Source organism: Trachurus japonicus, chromosome 3 (assembly GCF_045865225.1).
Source record: "Trachurus japonicus isolate A0001 chromosome 3, Traja_1.0".
In the NCBI taxonomy this organism is placed as follows: Eukaryota; Metazoa; Chordata; class Actinopteri; order Carangiformes; family Carangidae; genus Trachurus; species Trachurus japonicus.
This window is the reverse complement of record NC_140909.1, coordinates 15194855-15218555: the sequence shown is the minus strand read 5'-3', so window position 1 is coordinate 15218555 and position 23701 is coordinate 15194855. Positions and strand designations below refer to the sequence as shown.

The following is a 23701-nucleotide window of genomic DNA, read 5'->3' as shown; positions in this document are numbered from 1 at the left end:
TATCCGCAAAGGACCCGCTCACCTAACACTAACCGGGGGGACACGCCGGCACTGAAAACAAGCGCCCGCCGCCGCTGCTCCGCGGAGCCGATGGGAAGCGCTGGTTCAGTCCCCGCAGCCTGAAGCCGCTGCAGCCAGTCAGCGAGCGAGCGATGGAGGGGGGAGGCAGGGTTTCGTGGATGAAATATGGGCCCATTGTGTCCCTGGTCGTGGTTCTTCTGGCCGTCTGGTTCCGGTCACCCCGGGACGAGGCGCTGGACGACCGGCTGGACACGGTGCTGTCCTCGCTGCTGCGGGCGGAGCGGAAAGTCGGCGTGAGCGACGTCTCCAGACCCAGAGTGGCCGTGGGTGAGTGGAGAGAGGGAGGCAGGGAGCTACCAGCTAACGTTAGCTAGCATTTAACCGATTAACAGGAGACTCTGGGTTAAATATTGATCAGTCTTTTGGTGTGAAAGATAGTTGTTGTTGTTGAGCTTAGTTAGTAGCTAACTTGAACAAAACCGTTAAAATTAGAAGTTGAACGTGAACAATGCGTCTTGTAAATCTCATTAACGGTGTTGATACAATATTATTTTTAAACCTAAATTGGCTTTTTTTTTTTTTAAGTTAGTTTTGAATGTGCAGGGAAACCTTTGTCTCATGTGAACTGACTTTACCTCTGACTAAGCTTTACTTGCTATTTAAATCGTGCAAACACATGTTAACATAGGAGGAGAGGAAGAGTAGGTAAGCAGCTATAGGGGTGTGTGAGCAAAGCATGAGGATCTGCACAGTCACCAGATCTCAGTCCAGATTAGCACTTGGTCTGAGCAGCTGGGGACAGTTTGTTCTGGGAAGGCATCATCACAAGAACTGATTTAACGAGTCTGAAACGATAAAGGACACAAAAGTACAGTAATTAATGCTTCATGTCAATCTCAATCTCAATGACTGTATTTTGTCCCCAGTGGGGCAATTGGCTGTGCAGCAAATGGGGAGTTAAAGAACATACAACACAGCACAGAAATAAAACAATAATATTTTGCAACAACCAATAGCATAAATACATAAAATAGAAAAATCCACAATTTATAAAAGGGGGTGAAATGTTAAAAACATTAAGGATGGGCTACCTTTTTCCTCCTGGAGTTTAATAACCAAATGGCAGAAGGTAGAAAGGAGTGTTTAGCCTATATCTGCTGGTGTTTGCTAGTGGCAGTCTGAGTAATGTAGGCTACTGGATGGAAGAAAGTGGAAATATTGAGTCTACGCTTATGTCATTAGTGTAGGTACTTTGGTCGAGACATGTCAAATGTGAACTAGTGCACTGGTTAAATAGTGAAAACAGATGATATGTTCAGGGACACTCGCTTTAGATGAAAATATTCTTCATAGCATCGGCTCCAGGTTTTGATCCTGGTCAAGTAAACAGCTCGCAACTGTGGGTGGTGCCACATAAGCGAATATGACCAGAGGTCACTGAGCCCCTTTTACTGCACGAAAAAGGTGAAATTCCTCACCTGCAGATGTAAATGTGTTTGAGGTCTCAACAAATAAAGTGATTAGTGCGACCACCACCTTTGAACCTTGGTGCAAACAAACACACAACAGAAGTTATCTCCATATCTGTCCAACCTTTAACCAGTCCAGGACCAACCCTATAATATGCAATCAGATATGTTACGCAGTGGTTATTCAGATTTAGATACAATAACATCACATGTCAAGCCCGGTTATATAATATAACAGATATTTTCCATCCAACCCCTTTGTGCTGCTATTAGATGTGGCAGGTGGTGAATTAGAGTTAGTCACTACAACACAATGCCAAATCAACAACAAAAAAATCACACTATAATTCAGGGACTTCAAACCTTTATTAACATTAAATTGTTGGGCAAAGCTCCTAAATGGTTGGTTGAGAGCAAAGACTTATCCAACACAGATTCCAGTGTGAGATCTACTCCAGTCTTTTGCCTTTTGACTTCGTTAGCAGGTTGGCTACACAAGTGGGCTATCGGAGGTTGCTACTGTTCGTGTTGGTCTTTGTCCCAACATGACAGAAAAAGGGTTTGTAGCTGAAGGCTATGTGTTCATCAGACACAAGCTTGATCCAGCAGCTGGGACTATAACTGTGCTGTTGACTGAGCGTTACCAATGTTAATGTTTGTGTGATTCACAATCTTCTCCCTGTCCCTTTAATCCTATTAGGCCGTGTCCTGTTCCCCTCTGTCATGTTGACCTATGATATGTAGTTGTACGCATTGATTTATTGCATATTTTGTGATCCTCTCCCTCTTTCTCTGCCCTCTCCTTCATGCACAGGTTTTGGAGGTTGTGTCGACCTGATAGTGGACGGGGTGTCGCTGCTTAATAAGATCAGACTCCCCCCCACGGACCAGCCCCTGCATCATGACTACATAGAAAATACTGAGCAGTTGGCTCAGAGTTTTGCCTACTTCTTTGCACCGGGAGCTGCTGCAGAGTAAGTGATAAATAGAGCAAATGTGCTCACTGATGTGACCTTGTGAACATATTTGAATACTGATGTCCTCTCTGTGCGACGTGTGCCAAGTGTGATTGAATATGCAGTAGATTATCTATTTGGGAGGCTTTAAAGAACACATTTAAAGCTGTTTTCTTGCTGCACCCCCGAGGCCTCTGTGCTCCTCTCTCTCTCTCTCACATGCTCTTTCACAACCACACTCACATTCCACCATGAATGTGTTGAGTCTTTGTCATTTACCTACATACAAATGAATACAGCAGCTGCTTGCTCCGTCTTCTGCAAACCGTCCAGCAATTTTTCACACAAATCACACCATCTATGTGTTTGGAAATCAACACTTAAGCTATTGTTTGTGTTTTACTGTTTCCATCAGTCTGTTGATGTGTATCAGTTAGTTGCAGTGATTCTTACCAGTAGGTTTTTATGTCATTGAACTCATCTCCCCTCGTCTTTTCTGTCGCTGGTGCCTGCTTCTGTTCTGGCGCCAGCGAGCCCTTGCTCATTGGCTGGAACTAACGCCGAAAGGCAACAGGCCTATAAAATCATCATGTGGACAAAAAGGACAAGAGCATGTGAGAGAGTGAATAAGCACAAAGAGAACAAGCTCTTTTTCTGCTTTTAGGGTTATTTCTCTCACCTCAGTTTCCCTCGTTTTCTTGTGGAATTAAAGTGTATTATGAACACTTGATGCCAACACACACGATGACCAGCCTTTTGTCAGCGAAGTCTGACATTGAGACTCAGTCTGAGACCATAATTTCAAGCACTTCAGCCAAAAGAAAACTTAAGGCAGCTAAATGATATGTGTAAGTAAGAGATGAGATGAGCAGGTATGTCTGCCAATCACAGACCACAAACCAATTTTGTAAAATATCAGATGTCTTTATCTTGCTCAGTGTTGTTGTGTTGCTGTTCCTTCTGTTTGCTCTTCATGACCTGTGCCAGAAATGACCTTAATCTCTGCAGGATGCTCATTGCTCCTATTACAGCAGCTAAGCAGACTTATCTCTTAAAGTTTCATGCATGTTTCTACAACTCTCTCTTAAAGCAGAAGTAAGCGATCCGGTCGTTTTCGCTAATGCTGCGTTCCAGGCAGGCTTTTGAAATCGTAAATTACAGCTTCAAGTCACAACTTACGACTTTGTAGCGTTCCAGGCAACCTGTTTTACCTGTGAAAGTCACTATAACGGCCACTCGTAACTTCCGACAGGTGAACTCGTACAAGATCAAACTGATACAACTTCACAGGACGGAAAAACACGAGTTACGAGTTTCCTTGAACGCACCATAACAGTCCTCGTCCCTACGTCACCACATTCACGGCGTCCCTTGGCTGCACACACAGCCCTGCATGCTGTTCTCTCTCCTCATTGGATAAAAACTGTAGGATACGATAAATGTTTTCTCTTCGGCTCAGAGCAGAGCAGAGTGACTGACAGACCCGTGTTTCAGTCCAAACACTCTATGTAAGTGATTGCTGTCGGAAGATATAACTATTTAAGACGTATGTTAACACAAATATATCACTTACTTCTGCTTTAAGGCTACATATTTATTGGTCTTGTGCTGACAACGCAACACTGCTTCCTTTTTTTTTATTAATGACTACAGTTTAGCTACATGTGGTAGTATTTTGTCAGGAGTCTCATAGCAGCAAATGGTGTCACACAGAGTTTGAGCACAGCCAGGCGTTGTACAAGCATTAAGTCACTTGGCTTTCCAAACACTGTTCTGCAGTTCCTTCCTTTTGTGTCATTAGGCCTTAACTTTCTCTTTACCTCTCACACACAGTCTTTCTCTTTTTCTAGAAACGTTTATTCTTGCCCCCTCTTGCTTTTGTCCTCACCTGTGTTATTCTTGGTATAGCTAATGTGTGCATTTTGCCGACAAGCTCCAGCATGTCAGTATTTTCAGCGTTCAGGACATTTGTGTCCTAAAGCAAGCCTGTCTTGTTGTTACTGTACGACAAACTGTAACTATAATAACACACTTAGTTGTTTTGTTTACCAACAAGACAAGATAAGAAGAAGAGGAAATGTTGCTGCGTTCAGGTTCTGATGTTTGTTTTTTTAAATGTCTTTGTGTTGCAGGCGTTTTGTGTTAAATGACACTCTCTTCACTGAGCTGGTTGAAGCGTCCCGTGATCTACCTGGGAACAGATGGTCAGTAGGCGGTAATGCTCCCGTAATGGCTGGTCGTATGGCAACCGAGGGATGTGATGTGTTGCTAGGGGGAAGCTTCAGCCCAGACTTTACTGATGTCCTGTCCCAGCATATCACAGGTACACACACACACACACACACACACACACACACACACACACACACATATACACACTAGTAGTGCCATATTACTTTCCTGGATGTATCAGGATAATGTCTCCTTATGCTTAATCACCACATTAATTTTATGTATCCTTGAATTTCCCTCTTCCTTTCTCTTTTGTACTGCCTCCTTTTCTTTTCCTACACTCTGTTTCTCTATTGTCATTTCCTCTTCTTTTACCTTTACCCCACCTACACTTGTCTGTGCAGTGGCAGGAAATATTTTAGAAGAGCCAGACATTCATCTGATCCTAGAGTATCCGTCTGGAGCTAGCTGGGGGCAGTATACATCACGAAGAGCCAACAGGTATGTTGAGCTTTTGGTGGCGGTTTGTTAAGTCTTAAAAGATCACAGAAGGTAAAGTTTGTGTATCTGAGTCTTGACATTTTTCACATGTGTCTGGTGTGTGTCTATGTACATTATGTATAAATCATGGCTGCAAGGTGTTTGACTTTGTTTGGCTTTGTGCCCTGCAGATACATCGTCCACAGCGATGACCACAACCCTTACCTGGACTCCATGGAGGAATTTGCCAAGAAACTGTCAGACTTCAAGCCAGATCTGCTGGTGGTGGGTGGGCTGCAAATGATGGACAACTTCCCCTTTCAGTCCGGTAAGAGAAAAACTTATGACAACAGCCCTTAGATATGTTGTTAGTTTGGAAAATGCCTGTTGCTTTTTGTTGCATCAGTGAAATATGTTACTACTGAATAGTTAACCTTGCATGACATGTACCATAAACTTTCACACAATTATTAATAATAATACATGATCATCATAATAATAATAATAATAATAATAATAATTAATGATTTCCCATAAACTCTGAAAGCCAGGCATAACTAACTTCCCATCCTGCACCAGGCTCTTTGTCAATCAGTGGTGACTCATCTTCCTCCTGATTTCTTCACTTCTCAACCACCAACCCTGTTACTTAACTTTTTCATGTCGTCTGCCCTGTTTTTCATGTCGCTGTCGCTTTATTATTCTCATCCACACCACTGTGCTTCCAGTTCCCTCCCTTTTCACTCAACATCCTCTGTCTTTCCCTTCGTCTTTCCAGGTGAGCGTGACGCTCTCTTCTCTCGCCTGGCCGACCTGCTGTCCACCTCATCTCCTCAGCTTGGTGTCCACTTTGAGATGGCCAGTTTCGTAGAGGAGAGCATAATGGAGGACCTGCTTCACTACGTCATTCCACATGTATGTATGAATGAACAAATGACATTAGAACTGAGAGCATTTATTTAATATCCCAGAATACAAAGAGACAAAGAGAGTGATCGCACAAAAGTAGAGATGTTAAAACTAAATGGAAGTCACCCCAGGAAGTTTGAAACTAGATTTGCTTAGTCAAATTAGTTGAATACATTTGTGTATGAAGCAGTTGTGACTCAGCATAAACTATTTGTCTTCCTTTATTTACATAGTTTCATTCGTTTTTCTTACATGGAATGGACGAACGTGAGAAAATGAAACGATTCCACATTTTATCCAGGAACTACTTTAATCAAACTATTCAGTAACGCAAACAGTCTCTGTGCTAAGTGCCTGGTTGTTAGAAGAATTTTATTGATTTTATTGTTATTTTTATTTTATGATTTTACTGTTGATTGAAGTTTTTTATAGAGCGTAATAAATATACTGTGTTGATCATTCACAACGAAGGTTCAGGAGTTTCACAACGAAGGTTCAGGAGTTTTAGTCCTTAGTCGAATCATTGTTTCTGTCGCTGCTCCCCAGGCCGAATCTTTGGGGATGAATGAACAGGAGCTTCCCAACCTGCTCAGCCTGCTGAAAGGCTCCAACATCACAGTGTTGTCGGACCCAAACCCTCGTGTAGCTACTGTCCTCGACCAAATGCGGGAGGTCTATCGCATTCTGAACGAGCGCTCCAAGGATGCGATCAATGCGAGTGCAGAAAGTGACACAAACAGTGCCGAAGCTAAGAGTAAGCCGCTGACTCGCCTCCACGTCCACACGCTGGCTTTCCAGGCCATGATTGTGACCCGTGGCTCTCAGTGGAAGAACACCATGTCGGCCACGGCCAAGGCCTCTCTCACAGCTAACCGCCATGTTTGTGGCTCTAACGACATTGACCCCAGCAAGGCGAGGCTCATCATGGATGACTCATTCTCCATAAGCCGGCAGGAGGGCAGCCAGCGTATCCCTCTGCAGGAGAGCAGGCCCGTCAGCTGCTGGGATGAGGAGGATTATGAGATCTGCGTGGCACCGGTGCTGGTGTGCACGGAGGTTTACCAAACTGCAGGTGGAGGGGACAACATCTCAGCTGCCGGCCTCGTGCTGCAGATCTAGTCCAGGAGACTAAAATGTCCTATTTGTGTGCAGAGCTGACTAGATGATAGCAACAAGGTGACTCTGAAAACTTGATCTAAGTGTGATGGCGAAGTAGCCGCTGGTACCAGAGGGTATCAGGCTAGTTGGTGTCACACCCTGCAGCTCATGGCCCAAATGGACTAATAGGGAAACTGATTGTTATTATCACTCATAGGAGTCAGATGATGGGCTACAGTGGTTGTTAATCAGGTTAACCCACAATGTTTTTCAGTAATGATTTTTGAAAGGGATAAATCAATCAAATATTACAGTTTTGTAAACTAAGTTAACTCTATGTGAACCAGACTCTTCTTCAATTAATGTTCAGTCAGTGTGGTTTGGTGTGTGTGCGTGTGTGTGTGTGTATGTTTGTGAGGGTGTGAATTGTGTTGTGACTTATACATGTAATAATATGTATTTCTCGTGTCTTTGCCTGAGTGCAAAGCCCTCAGGTATACAGTTTGTTTGATTTTTAGCACCATCACCACGTCCACCACTTCTAGCAGGCGATGCCCTGCTTTGGCACACACTTATCTTTGTTGAGTCACTGTAGCCCATCAGCTAACTCTGGAGATTTTAATACTTGGCCTTCAGTCAGGATGAGATAAGGAGAGATGAGGTAGGATAGTCATTTTTACAGAGCCACACTGGATAGCTTGTGGCATGATTTAAAAAAAAAAAAGTTTATCAAGACTGTGAATGCATCACAGATCTGCTGTATTTGCAGGGTCTGACTGCAGAGTTACACAACCTCCGCTCTGAGATAAATTTTCTTTGTATCCTTTAAACCTGTGGCTCTACTATGCAGCACATTTATCCAGAGTTGTGTAACTATTGAAGCAGCTGAATCCTTGGTTTCATGGCAGCATGTTTATTAGGTGTCTTCACCTACTTAAATTCTACAGGTCCCACCACTGCACAAGCCTTTGCCCAAACCTGCCTTACCGCAAATGCATTTTCAGAAGCGCCAACCCAAAGCTGAGAAGTTAACAAAGCTGGCTGTTTTTAAAAGGTTGCATCATCTAGAAGGTTCTGTCCCGCCTCTTAGCTCTCCTGTCTCATTCTCAAAGGCAAAGATAGACTTCAAGTAAAAAGCTGGTGAGGTGGTCACCCCTGTTCTTCCCAATACATGTGAAACAAGTGCATAACGGACCGGTCTGGGTGAGTTTGAGTTGTTCTAGGATTGTCATTCCTCTGTGTGTCAGTCGCAGTGCAATAATGCATAAACTATGTGAAGAGACCACTGTTGGTAGCTGGATATGATGTCAAAAATTTCTTCTACCTCCACGCTCTCTCTGTTTCTCCCTTCGCTCTTTTTTTATTATCATCTCCTTTCTTTGTCATACTTTCCTATTATTTGTGACACTGCTTCCTTGTTTCTCCTGCTCTTCTTGTGTTTGTTTATTTGTGGCTCTTTAAGGACCAAATGACCAGTGTGTAGACAACACTTCTGTTAAAGGGAAGGTTATTTGCAGCCAGTGGTCACATTTCGCCACAATACGGCTGCACACAGTGGAACACAATCTCATGTCTGGGTTTAGAGTTTTCCAAGAAAGAGGAGGTTTGTAACCTGACATTGTAAGCTTCAGTCCAAGCCCTCACCATGAATGGAGTTGTGGACCATACTGAAATTATATTTTCCATGTTTAGTCTTCATCTCACTCGTAGCAGGATTAGTAGTACCAGATGTGTTGGTGCTCTGCTGCTGGGCCATTGCCCGTGTCACTACACACACTCACTCTCCAAAGCCATTACCATCTTAATTTAGTCTTAAGATAAATGTATAGGTGAAAGTTTCTAAATGAAACTCCCATTTCACTATATTTAAGCAACTGGATCTAAATGGGAGGGATGCAAACTGGTATTTTTCTCACACATTCCATCACAGACCCCACTTCACTTCTTTTCTCCATTCAGATTTTGTTTTTCTTTTGAAAACTTGCTTGTTAAAACCCCCTTTCAGTGAGGAACACATTTATCCATGTTACAATGAAACATTTATGAGGTCAAGAGAAAATGAGAAACCTAATGGTAAAGGAATTGTGTCTCTGTGTATCAGGACTGTACTGATTCGATGGTGTTGTGTGATTATGCTGAAGGTAACTGAGCCTTATTCTGTCTTGACTGTTGGTGTTTAGTGAAAAGGGAATGTTTAATACAGACTTTTTCTATTACTGTATGGATATCTTTTATTTTCCGATGTCTTTGTCTCACACAATGATTGGAGGCCACGAGGATGGGTTCTGTTTTTATTGCAAAATGAAACCTTTGCATTCATTCATGCTCATGTAGAAAACAGCCTGTGTTTGCTACCACACACTACCATACTTATCTAATCTCAAGATGAAGTCATGTCACCCATGTTCCAAAGCTGTGTTTAACTGTTTCATGCATGTTACCTATTCAATGCAGAATTGCCTGAGATAAAATGCTATGCTGATAAAGCACTCATTTGCTTTGTTTATTTTATTAAATTTGGGGTCATCTATTGAAATAGGTTTGCACCCGTCATGGCTACAGTTTTCTTGCTTTAGTCAGTTGAAGTCAATTGAACTTCACTGTTTTCTATGCTTGTGATGAGCACTATTGGACTGTCACATCATGGCTTCTTCGTCACATCATAACTCATCAGGTTTCCTTTCCGCTGGCTCCCGACATTTAACACTTTTAATTTCATTTTTCAATTTGATGTCACCTCATGTACGCTATGTCACTAATTATTTGTCCTTTGGCTGCGCATAACTCTATAATATTGTGTCAATGAATGACCACACTCCTGTTTCTGACTCCACCACTGGGCCCACATGCCGTTAGTCTACTGCTGCAGAGCCTGTGCTATTTTAAGGCACTATGTATGCCCCAGCCTCTATTTTGAGCCCTTGTTCTGGAGTGGGGACAGCAAGCAGCAAGTTCTCATTCTTAACTATGCCTCTCCTTTATATAGATTGTCTCCATCTCTTGAGCTTTGGTATTAAATTTGCAAAAAAGTTGATTTTAAGAAAGCGTAAATACTTGCATTAAGTCAGGATGAAGAACTTTTCTTATTTATTCCAACTATGTTCAAGATTACAACATTTTTTCTTTTTGCATCAGATAGAAGATAACCTACTTGTGTGTAGCTGTAGGGATTTATGACTTCATTCGCATTAAAAGGGGGAACTGCAGCATGTGGTTTATACTGCACATGTAGTTTCCAGTTTAATATGATTCTGGAGAACATGTTGCTAAGTCTTTGTCATGCTCGGAAATATGCAAATAGAGTTTGGGTAAAATATGTAAACGTGGGAGTATTTAAAACTGCTGTATGTTCAACCAAAATAACTGGGCCCCTGGCTGCATTGTCCCAAATATGTCAGTTCAATTGAATACTATTTGATCAGAGCTGAAGGACAGATCTGAAAAATGCAAAGCGAGGATTAAACCAGCAGTTTTATTAATCATTACCATATCAGAATGAATTAAAAGCAGACGTGAACAGACAAACAAACAGATAGTTAGGCTGAAACACAAAGGCACCGTTTAGATGTCGGGGTCAATGGTCAGCTGGCTGATTACATCGCTGTAATAGATGCAGTTCTTCTCCTGGTCAGCGAGTGCTGTCAGCATCTCATCCATCTCCACCTGGGTGAAGGGCTCACCTGGTTTCAAGACATCAGAGGTGGTTTTGTGGAAGTAAGAGGAAAGACATTTACAAAAAACATTTCCATACAAAAATCTGCAGCTTTTCACCTCACAAACTAATCTTGGTAAAAACCAAAAGCCTCCGCTTTACCTTCCTGTGTCATGTACTTAGTCAGCTCCTCTGGCTCCAGGTATCCTTTCTTTTCCTTGTCCAGAACCTGTGAGTGTGATGTTCTTACAGGCTTCATATCCTCATAAACTATAATAACATCTGAGAGTGCATAAGAAACAAGAGTTGGGCTCACCTCAAAGGCCTGAAGCAGAAGGTCCTCGGGAATGGGAGGAAACCTAAAACACACACCCAAAACCATTTCTATTTGTGTCTCTCTCCTTTGATGTGGGTATAATGCCTGATTAGTAGAGTAAACTTGGTAACACAACTTAAGAACTTGTTAAGCAGCAGCTAAATGGTGGAATTTTCCATGTCCTTTGTCAGTGTTTTCAGGTCTACACTACTGTTTCTCAATAGCCCTGGCTGTGTCTAAATTGTTACTGTTACTCTATTGGCCTAAAAATGTTGCCTGTCCTAGGAAAATTGTAACATTTTCACTCTTGGTTGATAGTTTAATTATTGCAAGAGGTTGGAAACACAAGGACAAAATCATGATGTATGATGAAGTGCACGCTATTTGAAAGCACATATAACATACAAGCATGGGTTTAAGGGAAAGTGGCTTTAATTATTCAAAGAAGTCTGTCATATAGTGTGCTATGTTTGGTGGAGAAAAAAAAAACACCACCTGAAAGATTAATGATGAAAAAACAAAGCGCCTCTGTATCTGTACACCACACATCTATTTTATGGGTTAGTCCTGCAGTGACTACCCCATTGTGTTTACGAAAGATTTAAAAAAAAAAAAAAACCTATGTTAAAACTTAAGCATGTCTGCCATCAGTCAAGAGTCACACTGAACAGAGCTGCCTTACTTGTGCTCCAGCAGCACTTTGGTCATGGCTGGGAGGAACTTGTCCAAATGGATACACCCAGTGTGGTCCTCTTCCACCTGGTTAAACAGGACAGGGCTTCAGGGTGGCTGCTTATAACATCACCCAACAATCACTTTGTACACCACTTTCTCTGTATGTTACATCTTTCAAGCAGGCATGGATCATTATTCTCCATGTGCACTAGAGCAAATGAACAATAATTACAATATTTTGAAAAATGGAATGATATTTTAATGGGTCAGTGACTTTGCAATACTAGTAATGAATTACTGTTCCCCCTGAATTCAACATGACAGGAAGTACCTACTGACTTGTCCATCTCTAAAAAAAAATGAGCCTGTGGATTTCAGTTGTTTTCATGCAAAACATCACTGAAACAATAAAGGTCTGACCTGAGCGACAAAGTCGTGCAGGTCTTTTTGAGAGGGGAAGCAACCAAGGGAATAGATGATGGTACCAATCTCCCTAAAAAAACAAACAGGTGACAGGAAATGAAGAGATGAAAATCAGTCAGAAGATCACTACATCACATCAGCCCACATTGTTTAGGAATATGTAAAGACTGTGACAAATGTGGCAGCTCTTTTGTCACTGTAGGATCAGGTTTATCCAGTTCTTCCAGAGCCAACTGGCCACTGGTTCTCACCACCCACTTTCCTGTTAATATGAGTCACTTCCTAATCTCATTCAAAGGCTTTGTTATCTCGTGGTAAACTAGGGACATTTCACTTTTTAGCCACCAAACCAAAAATCAGCTTTGTGGAGCAGGGAAGTAGAAATGCCACAGCACACAATGGGTGTAGCTTTACTTACTGTGTTCACACTTTTTAATTTACTTTGCATAACACACAGTCAGTGCCCTTGAAAGTGTGATATTTTGCAGTTCATCACATGGGGGGAAAATGCAAGCACACTTATAAAAACACATCCTTACAACATATGAGCTCAGTATTAACTATACTAAGTAACAAATGTGCAGTAAGTCAAATTGTGTAGGTCTAAATGATATGGAGTAATTCTGCAGCTGCGTGGGCTCCAGTCATGGATCTATTATAATCATACATCCATGATTATAATACATCCATGGCTCCAGTTTCCTGCTTTCACCCTGGTGGACTTACTTCCTAAATAATCACTAAGGTTACGTTACCTCCCCCTGCAGGCTGCTGTGGGAACTCACCGGACATCCACTGTGTTATTCTGCTGATAATCAAACGCCTCAAAAGCTGCTGTGATCCTCTTGTGGACATCTGTGGTTTCTGACAAAGGAGAAAACACCAACAGAGTACAGAGTTACCGCCGGACCGCTACCTTGTTAAATGAAGCATCATAATGTTCAAGCAAAAACTTTCAACTACCGTCATTTTAAATCGACCAGAGACACCGAAACTGCCCTCTCTTGGTATCTAAGTAAAAAATAATTCAAACTAATAGACAGAAAGATTATGAATAACTGACCAACCTGTGCCCTGCTTGTTCTCCGCCATGTGTGTCGCGTTGTTCTGTCGCCTAGCAACCGGCATGCACGCCGTATCCAGGGAGCAGTTCCGAAAATCCTCGGTGACGTCACAGACATCGAGCTCCTTTAGAACGTCAAATGACGTTACACGTTTGCCTTTGATGTTCCACGTCACAAGTAGTTACTTTGATGTCCAAACAAACAAAAAAACTAGGCTATAAAAATAACACAAAACTGACAAACAGCCAAAGACTAAATCAATAATAGTCATACCTAAAATAAGTTCTGTGACATCATCATGTCCATCTTCAGTAACGTTGTTGGGAGACAACAGCGACCCCGCCCCAAGCACCCCGTCCTCTCCCTCCTCCTGGTGGAAGGTGGGGACTGCGGCGGTGCTGGTGGGGGGCGCTGCAGTCGGCGTGTTGGCTGTGTGTCCCTGGGCCTGAAAGGCTGTGTTCTCGGCCGTGGGGGGCGCTGCCTCCTACCTGGGGAAGGGTGTGGTCGACCCTCCCTCCGCCCTCAAAGACTTGCTGGTTGTTTGTCCCACTCCCAGGCCCAGCCAGAGGGAGCCCGTCATGCCTCTCCTTGTCTGAGTCCACTATGCAAAGAGCCATGAGGGCTCACAAATGGGCTACTTTAATACATTGACATTAACTTGGCAGGTGAATGGGCGAGCTGTGTTAGTGTTGAACTTCGTTTCTCTTCAGCCTTTACTTAAACCATTTAGCCCTCTCAAACTTATTCTGTTTTTTCTTTGTTTCTTAAGGCTCTTTTAGTTTCTGAGAAGTACAGTAGTTTTTGTTTTTTCCATAAATATTCTTTCTTTTACACTTCTTCTTCTTTTTTGACGTTTGACAAAACATTCCTTCAGCTTTGGGACTATCTACAGTCACTTTACCTTTCTGCTGCCTTTCCTATTAAGCCACTCAGCTCTTCTTTCATCTTTTTTTCTTCTGTTGTTTTGACGTTGTTTGGCCGCACTGACACACTTGAACACCGCCCCCTCCCCACCAAGTTCTCTCTTCGTCTGCCTCTGCTCTGTTTCCCTCTCTCTGCCATTTTTCTCTCTTTTTAACTCACTCGATAGATAGATAGATAGATAGATAGATAGATAGATAGATAGATAGATAGATAGATAGATAGATAGATAGATAGATAGATAGATAGATAGATGTCAACTCACCATAAATCAATAAAAATAATAACTCAAACCTATTTGCAGCATTGGATGATGATGTGAAACTATTTGAACATAAGACTAATAATGACCCCAGCAGGTAATAACTACTTATTTTGTTATCTTGATTTAACAAAATCTGTTTGCACGTGACGCATTCATTTATTTTGTTATCTCAATTTACAGTAACAGAGGACTTAGTTTGTAAACACAGTCGTGACATGTGTACAGCCTGCTGTACTGATGTGATGTGCTGGCAGCAGGAATTAAGTTAGGCTACACTTTATGAAGCTACTGTTATAAAATCCTATGGAGAAGAAGAGACTTAAAAAATATGAGATCAATCACATAACCCAACATTCATTAAAACAAGGCAGCACCAAGTTGATCATCAATACATAGCTAGCCTCCTACAAAATGTGTAGCTATACAAAAGAATACAAAAGACCTATAGCCACAAAAGAACTAGTATCGTTTTAATGGTAAACACAGTTTATGTCTGATGGAAATTACACTGAAGATGCGTTCCGGTCTATTTTTTTTACAGTCTATGGTTCAGGTGTGTGTGGGGCTCAAACGATGCGACACAACAACATTTTGGTTTGGTTTTGATTTTTCTGCAGAGATTCTCTGACGCTCATCTCCATGGCAACGGCAGCATCAGTGGCAGTTGTGAACGTGTCACGTAGGCGCGGATGGAGCGTTGCCTACGCCTGCTCTCCCTGCCACAGAAATGAACACTTTTTTCTTGTTGTGATGATTTTTGTTTTTTACAAAAATATACGGTCGAGCAGTGCAGTGGTAATGTCCAAAATATCTCTGATATCTCTTTTGTAAAGAAATCATCACAACAAGGAAAAAGTGTTCGTTTCTGTGGCGGGGAGAGCAGGCACTCTGCTTTCCAGGATGTTTCAGAAGTACACTAAGTTCAGTGGTGCCTCGTATGGATTCGAGTCATGTACCATCGATATTTGATTGTTTTTTGAGTGTTTGTTGTGGTTGAAAGAATTGCCCCCATGGGTTAGCGTTATCGCTATCTCGAGTGCTGGGTAGCCATGGTGTAACTCCAAAAATGGCTGGAATGTATAGTATTATAGTTGTCAATTGTGTATCTGTGTTGTGTTTCTGCGTTTTAAGATTTAAGAAAACAGATTTCAGAATGAAAAAGAGAGAGACAATGTCTGTTTTATTATCTCCAGCTTCATAAATGCAAAAATGGGTAAAAAGGTAAACAAAATCTACAACAGATAACCTTTTATACAGTAAATGCATTCAGGATTTAAATGTAATGAGCCTATAGCCTAAGGACTGTAATAGAGGACACCCATATTGTATTGTCCTGTAATTTCATAATTCCCCACTAATTCAGGGACATTGAAATCCTCATCAAAATATTTTAGTTACTGAGTTGTACACAAAGAAGTTAAGGCTTTGCATGTGCATAATAAAACTATGTTCCTTCATTGAATAAGCAAATTTTCAGGAAATCATTAAGGAGAACCAAATTTAATTTCACAGCACATATAACCTGCCTGTAAATGACACCATTTTAAATAAATAACAGTCCAGGTGCAGCAAAGTACTAATCAGTGTGCATTAAACATTAGTCTCTATGTAGAAAAACACAAATACACTGGGGAAAAAAAGGGTCTGGAACAAGGGGTGGACATTAAATAAAAACCTACAATTATAGCCAAAAAAAAAAAAAAGTCAAATTGTTTGAAATTAAATGATCAACTATTTCTGCAACTGGGGTAAAAAATAAAAAAAACATTCACAAATTCTCATTGCTATTAATGATGAGTTCCATTTTACTAATATGGGAAATATTGCGTTTTGAATTCCAAACATTTGTCCCTTATTCAGCGTGAAAGGTGCTTGTATTCCTAATAATACCCCCTACAGGAACTGGCTGCAGGTATGCCCCAATACATTGACAGGAATAGTTTTAAAACACACTGTACATGTTTAACAGTCCAGTAAAATCTGAGATTCCACATCAATTTGTGGAGATAAAAATGAAGACAATCTCTCAAGGATTAGTGGTACTTTTAACTCTGTAGCCTGTAGTCTTCAAAAGACCAAACCCAAGAAACCAAAACAGTCTCTGGTGTGTTTATATGTGTTTGTGCATTCATATCTCTGGTTGCCCCTGGTGTATAGGGACTTGCTGCTCTGCTGCAGGCTCTTCTGGAAGCTCTTGTCCATTGTGTTCAACTACTTGCTGTATATGCTCCTCTTGTTCTGTCTTCACGTCATGTTGAGGTTGTTCTTCTATTTGAATCTCTTCATGGACCTTCTCCTCATCAGCACCCGGGTTTGACAGCCTCTCCTCCACTGCCACCTCCTGCTCCTGGTGAGGTGCATTGTTGTTGCTGGAGTCCTTTAAGATGGAAAGCATGATGTAACATTACTGCAGTCAACAATAAATTATCTATTGTAGTAAACCAAAGTAAGATGCACAACGTAAAAGAAAACATTATTTCTTTCTACACATTAACTGGTGGTAAAGTAGAACAAACAATTTATCCCCCAATGTCACAATGAAATTACCAAATTAAACATCTCACAGTCCACTTACTAACTTTATCAATTACATTTTTTTATCGTATATATTGAAATAAATACAGTATATTTAATTTTTTTTGTTTCTTATGAGTTTGAAAAAGCTATAAAGTGTACCTTGATGTGGGATTGTCAAACAACTATTTCTAATGTCAAGAAAACCTTCATGTTTAGACTACAAAAGATTTATTTTCCCATTCTGATATATCAAAATCCTGTAAGTGTTTTTGGAGGACAATACATGTTGGCATCACTCACAGATGTGTCATTACTATCCAATCTTCAACCGAGTGTCATATATTTAGTTTATCTTAAAGGTTACCATTAGGCTACACTAGATAAGAGAGTGTTTGTGTTCATGTCACAGTACCTGTGTGAGAGGTAATGGAGGAGAAAGCAGCTCTGATGGAGCCAATAGACCGTCCTGGTTTAGATCCTGAGTCTGAAGTAAGTAATCCACCATGGACACCACCTGAACTCAGAAAACACACACAGTTAAATAAATAGATTGGTTATAACGGTAAAACTAGACACAAATACAACAGCAGTTCAAACACACAACACACACACATACACTGTCCTCACCAATTCATTGGCCTTTGCTCCAGGTGTATGATGGGAGCTATAGTCTGAAAGCAGCTTCATCATCTCCAAGCCGTCCAACAACCCGCTGCGATCGTAGTCATACAGACCAAACAGGAAGAATACCTCTGACACAACACAGGACAGGAAAGACAAACTGACACACTGCTGTGGATGATTTATAGCAGGAAACCAGAATCACAGACATAACCTTGATCTCTGATCAACTACTTAAAGAAGATTCAAAGGCAAAAGTAATAGAAAATGACTTTATTAGAGATGTCCTTATATATTCCATTAGTAAGATTAGAGTTTGTGAATTTTTTGTATTTCTTTGTTCAGGTTTCACAGCAGTAGTTGGAGATATTTACCTTGCTCCCAGGTGCTGATTTCTGGTCCTCCTTGACCATCCTTTAGGCTGGACTGAATGAAACTCTGCAGCAACCTGTGGTTCACACAGCACATAGCACATTGGAGTCCATTAGTAAAAGATAAAGAGCACTCAGATGTGTTCAACCCTGCAGAGTCTGAGTCACAAGTTTAGGATTAAAACATCTTGAGTGGATTGTCTTTACATTGATGCCTCAGTAGACTGGGTGGGACAATACTGTAAATACAGAGGTGATGCTGTATTTTGTGTAGCCACAAGAGGGCACAATGTGCATACCTCTCAACACATAACTTCACAATAGGAGGAGGAGGTGCCACCTCATCAAAAAATAGTGTATCACATTTTACATGAAGCTGTTGCCAAGAAGACCAAACAGTGATATGATACTCACAGAGCCATTGAGCTTCTCTGCTTCTGTGCTTGTGATTTATAGAGATCAGTGCTGTTTCAGCTGTTACACCTTTTGCATAAAGGTTAAATCCATTTTCTAAAGTGTTTATGTTCGATACAAGACATAAAAAGGCTTTGCAGACATTATGTCTCAAACCTGAGACATAAAGGAAACACTTTAGATGAATAGTTTTGTCCCATGCATAGGCCACAGATGAAGCAATGGCAGGGTGGCCCTAAACAAGATTTTTGTTTGTGGCCCACTCTAAGCGAAAACACCAAATCACTGGTTAAAACTGAATACAGACATGTTTATGCCCTCTGAGGTTTGAGGCCACTTTCTTGACTTTTACATATTTTCTTAAATGTATCTTTTTAAGATACTTACAGATGTAACAGTACTCAAGTGTTTTATGTCTAAATATTAGAACCTCCGCTGTAAGCACACTGAGGCCATTTTGTCCTAGATGAACACTGTATAAAGAAATAATTTAGGCCAAATGCTGGAAATTTGAGGTCTGCTTTTTGAAAAATTTCAAATCCCTTGTGAAAACACACCTTCAGTCATGAGAATGAACTGTTTTGGTGCTTGAAATAGGATATGAATACAGTAATAGATAAGTGTAGAAAACAAGTCTAAAATGAAATTTTGTAAGATTGTTTTTTGAGCACAAATGTTGTCATTCTGCCATTCTATTTTCACCAAATGTCTCAAATGTGAGATAAAAGAAGCTGAATATTGACTTCAAATTACATATAAAGCTCATAGTGTGCACGTGCTGACCTCAGGATGTTTAAATGACTTGAATGAACCCCGGTACCTTTCTGATCATGTGGCCCCCCACCTAACGGCTGTGGCCCTAAACAACCGCATAGAGTGTTTATGCCAGGGGCCGGCCCTGAGCAATGGGTAATCAATGTCAGTGTGGTACAAGTGCTTCATTCAGAAATGGCCATTCCGTCCATTTAGACTGCACTCAAGGCTCCTGTGAATCCATGTGTTTTGTTTGTGGAGGGAGGTACAGATCATATTAGCTGCACTTACACAGCTGACAAACGCTCAATCAAACTATGTGACAGAGCAGGATACACATCCAATAATCTTATCAAATAATAAACTCCAGCCACATTGCCGCCAACACACTGTGGCTCTATGTCCACTCACCGAACAAATAATCACCAGATTTCTACCGTGCAGTAGCAGAGATGTGAAAGTATAGACATATTTCACTATTGCAACATGATGCGGTGTTGTTGCTCGTGTAATCTTATCAGTATATGGTGCCGGCCACATCATTAGCACAACACAGCAGCCAAAGTCCACAGAGTGACAACACAGGAGCTGCTGAGGTTGGACAAACTTCAATGAGGTACGCATTACTCACCTGCGGTCCTCTTCTCCTGAGCCAAAGGGATTGGGTAGTGTTCGGGAAGGATTATTTGCATCCACTGTTTCCTCTCTGTTGGATAAACAAATTTATATGTCAAGAAGCATCAGCAACTACAACAGAGGCGGAAGATGGTTTATTTGTGTTACCAGCCTTTACACCCTCAGTTACATGTGGAAATTCACTTCTTAAAAGAATATTTATTTGAAATATTAAAAAAAAAAAGTTTGATTTTGTGTGAAATAAGGAGACAGTAGTAGTAGTAGTTGTGTGATTAGTGAGGTTGGTTTACCTCTGTGTCCCGGGTAGCCCTGGTGCAGCCAGACACAGGTGAATGAGCAGCAGCAGGTACAGGATGCCATGACACTCCATGATCACACCTACAAGTACACAGCCATGTTATGACCTCACATGATTGCACCTGTATAGGTAAATGTCCCTTTTACCATAAAATAAACACACACATAACAGCATTTGTGTCTTGACATTAAATATTCTCCTATAAGAGGTGTTGTTGGGGACATGGGAGTGGTTGATAAGTGATGGTTGCATGAATACAAACTGGAATTTCCACATGGCTTTTCTAAGTATCCAACAAAACCAGTATTCATTTCTAGTGTCAGTTGCCAATCTCCATGTTACCTGCCTAAATAATTCACAAAGTTGCTAATAAATAAAGCAGTGCTGCAGCCTTCACACCTCTCTAGGGATCATTATGGGGAAATCAACCAGGATCCCTTATATTATACATATTATTATTATATTATATTATTATACATCTACTTATAGCTCAGCATCCATCCACTGTCCATCCATGTGTCCAGTCAAGCAGATGTGTTAAGTGTGTGTTGACCTGCTTTGCTCTGGACTGGCCTGCTGCTACTGAAAGGCACCATGATAACACAGCAGCTAGTACATGCAGCAATGCTAACTACACACACACACGCACAACCCCACATGACCCACGGGTGACACCAGCTCTCTGCAGCATTATTACAATACAGCCTGGGCTGGGCAGCGTTAGTAGTGGTTTTTCTTCATGCTTATATAAGAAAATGAACACATCAACAAATACACGCGAGAATGAATGAGAGCAGATTGTTTAACCGGCTGACTATGCGTTTATTATGCATGTAGGCTATTGTTGATGAAATATTTCCATGGAGTAACAACACGCACGACAAAGTCCGGTCTCGGGCTCCACATCTGTATCCAGACTGATGATAAACCTACCTGTCAACATGGTGGACGGGCTGCTGGGCAGGAAGACGCTTTAACTCGGGCAGCTTTTGCTTTCACTGCTTCATGTCTGGAGAGAGAGAGAGAGAGAGAGCGCCTCTGTCCCGGCCGCACCGCCCGGTCTGCACTGCGCAACGGCGAAGGCAACACGCACCCATCCACCCATCCACCCACGCCTCCTCCTCCTCCATCCGCGGGCTGTTTTGGTCAATGACAGGGTCCACGTGGAAGAACGCAGCCGCCGTCGTGTCAGTGAGTCTGCGCAGCCACGAAGCAAAGCCGCCGCCGCTCAGACTCTTTGTGCTCGTCTCTCCGGGTTTTCCGCCGCGCCACGTCCACACTGTCAGTCCGTCAGACTCCGGTGGTTTAGACCGGGAGGAGTCTGGTGATGATGATGATGATCTGCCTGCCCACAGCCGTCACAGCTCATGCAGTCGCAGTAGTAGCTTCATACTGTACTGCACCAGGGCCGTGGCATAGGGGAGAAAGGTGATGAGGGGCCCACTGCTATCCCTACCATGGCCCCCAGGAATTAATACACAACTCCAATGTTATAGGTGACTCTGTAATAATAGTAGAACCATTTAAAAAACAAAAAACATTACCTTTATTTAGCTAATAACTTATATTCGGGTGCCTATCTCCTGTTTCCTGTAGGCCAAATGTTGCTTTAGGTTTCTGTTTCCTGTAAAGAACAGTTTGTTTGTGTGGTGGTTGTTTGTCCTCAACTAGCCTAATTTTGGTTCAATACATCAACAGACGCACCATGATAATCATTAATAATCAATGTCCAAACAATATCATTGTATTTTCCTTATGAGACAGTAAACAAAGAAAGCCTCCTCTCCCGCTCTGGTAAAAACCACATACCCACCCAGGTGCATGCTGGTCCCAAACTAAATTACCTGCTTAAATCAGCAGTGTGTTCCTCCAGACTCAGAGGCTGCACCGTCAGGGCCAGTGTCAGGACCATAAAGGCCGCACCTTGGAGTTGCAGTTTTAGGCCCACATTCTCAGGACTTCAATTTAGAATAAAAGAATCAAAATATCTTTTAGCGCATCAGATATAATAATGTTCATTTCGAACAGTTAATCTCTAATAAAAAATGCTGCACTATGTGCTGCAGGGATTTCCAAAACCTGTTCTGTCGTTCAACTTTGCATACACCTTGCATATCTCCCCTGGCAAAGTTTTTTCATATATTGTATTTTGGCTGTATATTTGTGTATGCAAATTATTGCTCTGTTGACCTATTTCCAATGTTCACACATGTTTTCTAAGGACTAGGAGGTGCTGCCTAGAAACCGGGGTCCTAGAAACGTGGTCCTTAAAGTTAGCTCCCATTACTCCAATTGTGAGGTGGCTGACAGTATGGTCCTGAAACTTTGCTTAATATACAAACAATCTAAACAAACTATAGTTTGGTTATACATTTGAAGTGTTTATTTTATTTATTTGTACATGGATCCCCATTAGTCTTCACCTTGGTGAGGACTATTCTTCCTGGGGTTAAAGACAAACAACTACAAGGATAAACATTTTTTAAAATAGCCTATTAAAAGCGGGTAATAAGTTGCTCAAAATATGATTTCTTTATGCATGACACCCTTTTTTGAATCTTGATTTATTATCAATACCAATAAGATAAAGAGGGTGTCTGTTCCAATATGGTATAGCTCTATATAATACTGTATCTTTAAGTGCATTGGATTTTGTCTGAGATAAAGTGAAATTACCTTTTAAGGCCTGTCTATAGTGTTATGATGATGTCTATCAATGGTCAGTTGTAGCTGTGAATACTGGCTTTTTTGTCTGTCCAAATATAAAACAAGGCCACATTTTAGTCTCTTGTCCACCTTTAGCCATGACAGCTTTTCATGCATTAAATTGACATCGCTCCTCATTGAGCATCGAAGTGCAAGTGGTGGATATGTGATGTTGCAATTTGACCAAACGTCCTGGCGGTGGCGCAGAGCAGCTGCATGGAGAGTGGAAGTCAGGACAGGGAGATGGAGGCAGAGAGGAAGAAAAAGGAAGAAGTTAGCCAGTAGAGTTTAGTTTGTGAAGATCCTGAGCAGAGTGACTCAGTGTTGGACTGTGTCTTTTAAGTTAAATGTTGTAATTACCCAGCAAAGAGTTGGATTGATGGGAGAGCTGTTGTTCTACCAGAGGATTCAGGAGGAACAGGAGCTCATGTGTTAATCTGGGTACTGACTCTGGTGAGTGTTTGCTTTTTCATGCTCATACTAATTTCATGAATGTGAAGTGGGGAAAAAAGAGAAATGTGTAACAACTTATATTCTAGCCATGGTCATGTTGTGTTTTGTATTTGAGAGGGCAATAAGTTGTTTTGTCTGTAGGTGTCTCCCCTCTGACCACCACGTGGCTGCACTTGGAGGAGTTGAGGAGCAACTCCATGGATTTGGATCCTTCAGCTTCTCCACCCGGATTCCAGATAAGATCTAACTAACTAATCTACACAACATATATGATGCACTAACTAAACAAAAAGAGAATAAAGACTCATAGTTGATTTACTGACAAAACAAACAAACAGCTTTTGTCTTGACTTTTTCTCAAGCAAGCATTCAGCTAAACAACTGAGGATGAAATGAGTAAGGACTTCCCTTGAACTTGCAGAATTCAAGTATCCCAGTGAAATTATACATTTTTATTCCAATATGTGAATCAGAGGGCCTTGTGCTATTATCCAGTTCATATTCACAATAG

The 23701-nt window shown here is 41.4% G+C and overlaps 3 protein-coding genes across 3 annotated transcripts; 1 reads left to right on the top strand and 2 right to left on the bottom strand.

Moving 5' to 3' along the window:
• The first annotated feature begins 132 nt into the window (after window positions 1-132).
• On the top strand, window positions 133-9594 carry adpgk2 (ADP-dependent glucokinase 2). Its single transcript, XM_085763803.1, has 7 exons — window positions 133-348; window positions 2305-2464; window positions 4579-4769; window positions 5023-5119; window positions 5290-5426; window positions 5877-6013; window positions 6554-9594. Exons 1-7 carry the CDS (start codon window positions 153-155, stop codon window positions 7124-7126), a joined length of 1491 nt encoding a protein of 496 aa, XP_085619929.1. The 5' UTR covers window positions 133-152; the 3' UTR covers window positions 7127-9594.
• A 1049-nt stretch (window positions 9595-10643) lies between these two features.
• On the bottom strand, window positions 10644-13300 carry drc8 (dynein regulatory complex subunit 8). The gene is made up of 7 exons (XM_085763817.1): window positions 13239-13300; window positions 12957-13035; window positions 12169-12241; window positions 11756-11832; window positions 11074-11116; window positions 10920-10986; window positions 10644-10785 (listed from the first exon to the last, which is right to left on the bottom strand). Exons 1-7 carry the CDS (start codon window positions 13297-13299, stop codon window positions 10667-10669), a joined length of 519 nt encoding a protein of 172 aa, XP_085619943.1. The 5' UTR covers window position 13300; the 3' UTR covers window positions 10644-10666.
• Window positions 13301-16140: 2840 nt separating this feature from the next.
• cgref1 (cell growth regulator with EF-hand domain 1) lies at window positions 16141-21124 on the bottom strand. The gene is made up of 7 exons (XM_085773107.1): window positions 20965-21124; window positions 20024-20111; window positions 19729-19803; window positions 17934-18007; window positions 17566-17690; window positions 17351-17452; window positions 16141-16798 (listed from the first exon to the last, which is right to left on the bottom strand). Exons 1-7 carry the CDS (start codon window positions 20972-20974, stop codon window positions 16550-16552), a joined length of 723 nt encoding a protein of 240 aa, XP_085629233.1. The 5' UTR covers window positions 20975-21124; the 3' UTR covers window positions 16141-16549.
• Between the last annotated feature and the right edge of the window lie 2577 nt (window positions 21125-23701).

Bases quoted from the DNA above. Each gene is read 5' to 3' on its own strand.
- cgref1 (XM_085773107.1), bottom strand. The intron at 18,008-19,728 runs GTGAGTAATGCG...TGTGAACCACAG, and splicing joins TCAGGAGAAGAGGACCGCAG to GTTGCTGCAGAGTTTCATTC. The intron at 16,799-17,350 runs GTACTGTGACAT...TCCATCTTAAAG, and splicing joins CTCCATTACCTCTCACACAG to GACTCCAGCAACAACAATGC.
- adpgk2 (XM_085763803.1), top strand. From the start codon at position 153: ATGGAGGGGGGAGGCAGGGTTTCGTGGATGAAATATGGGCCCATTGTG. The intron at 2,465-4,578 runs GTAAGTGATAAA...TTTGTGTTGCAG, and splicing joins GCACCGGGAGCTGCTGCAGA to GCGTTTTGTGTTAAATGACA. The intron at 5,120-5,289 runs GTATGTTGAGCT...TGTGCCCTGCAG, and splicing joins ACATCACGAAGAGCCAACAG to ATACATCGTCCACAGCGATG.
- drc8 (XM_085763817.1), bottom strand. From the start codon at position 13,299: ATGCCGGTTGCTAGGCGACAGAACAACGCGACACACATGGCGGAGAAC. The intron at 13,036-13,238 runs GTTGGTCAGTTA...CTCCTTTGTCAG, and splicing joins GGAGAACAAGCAGGGCACAG to AAACCACAGATGTCCACAAG. The intron at 12,242-12,956 runs GTGAGTTCCCAC...TTGTTTTTTTAG, and splicing joins AATAACACAGTGGATGTCCG to GGAGATTGGTACCATCATCT.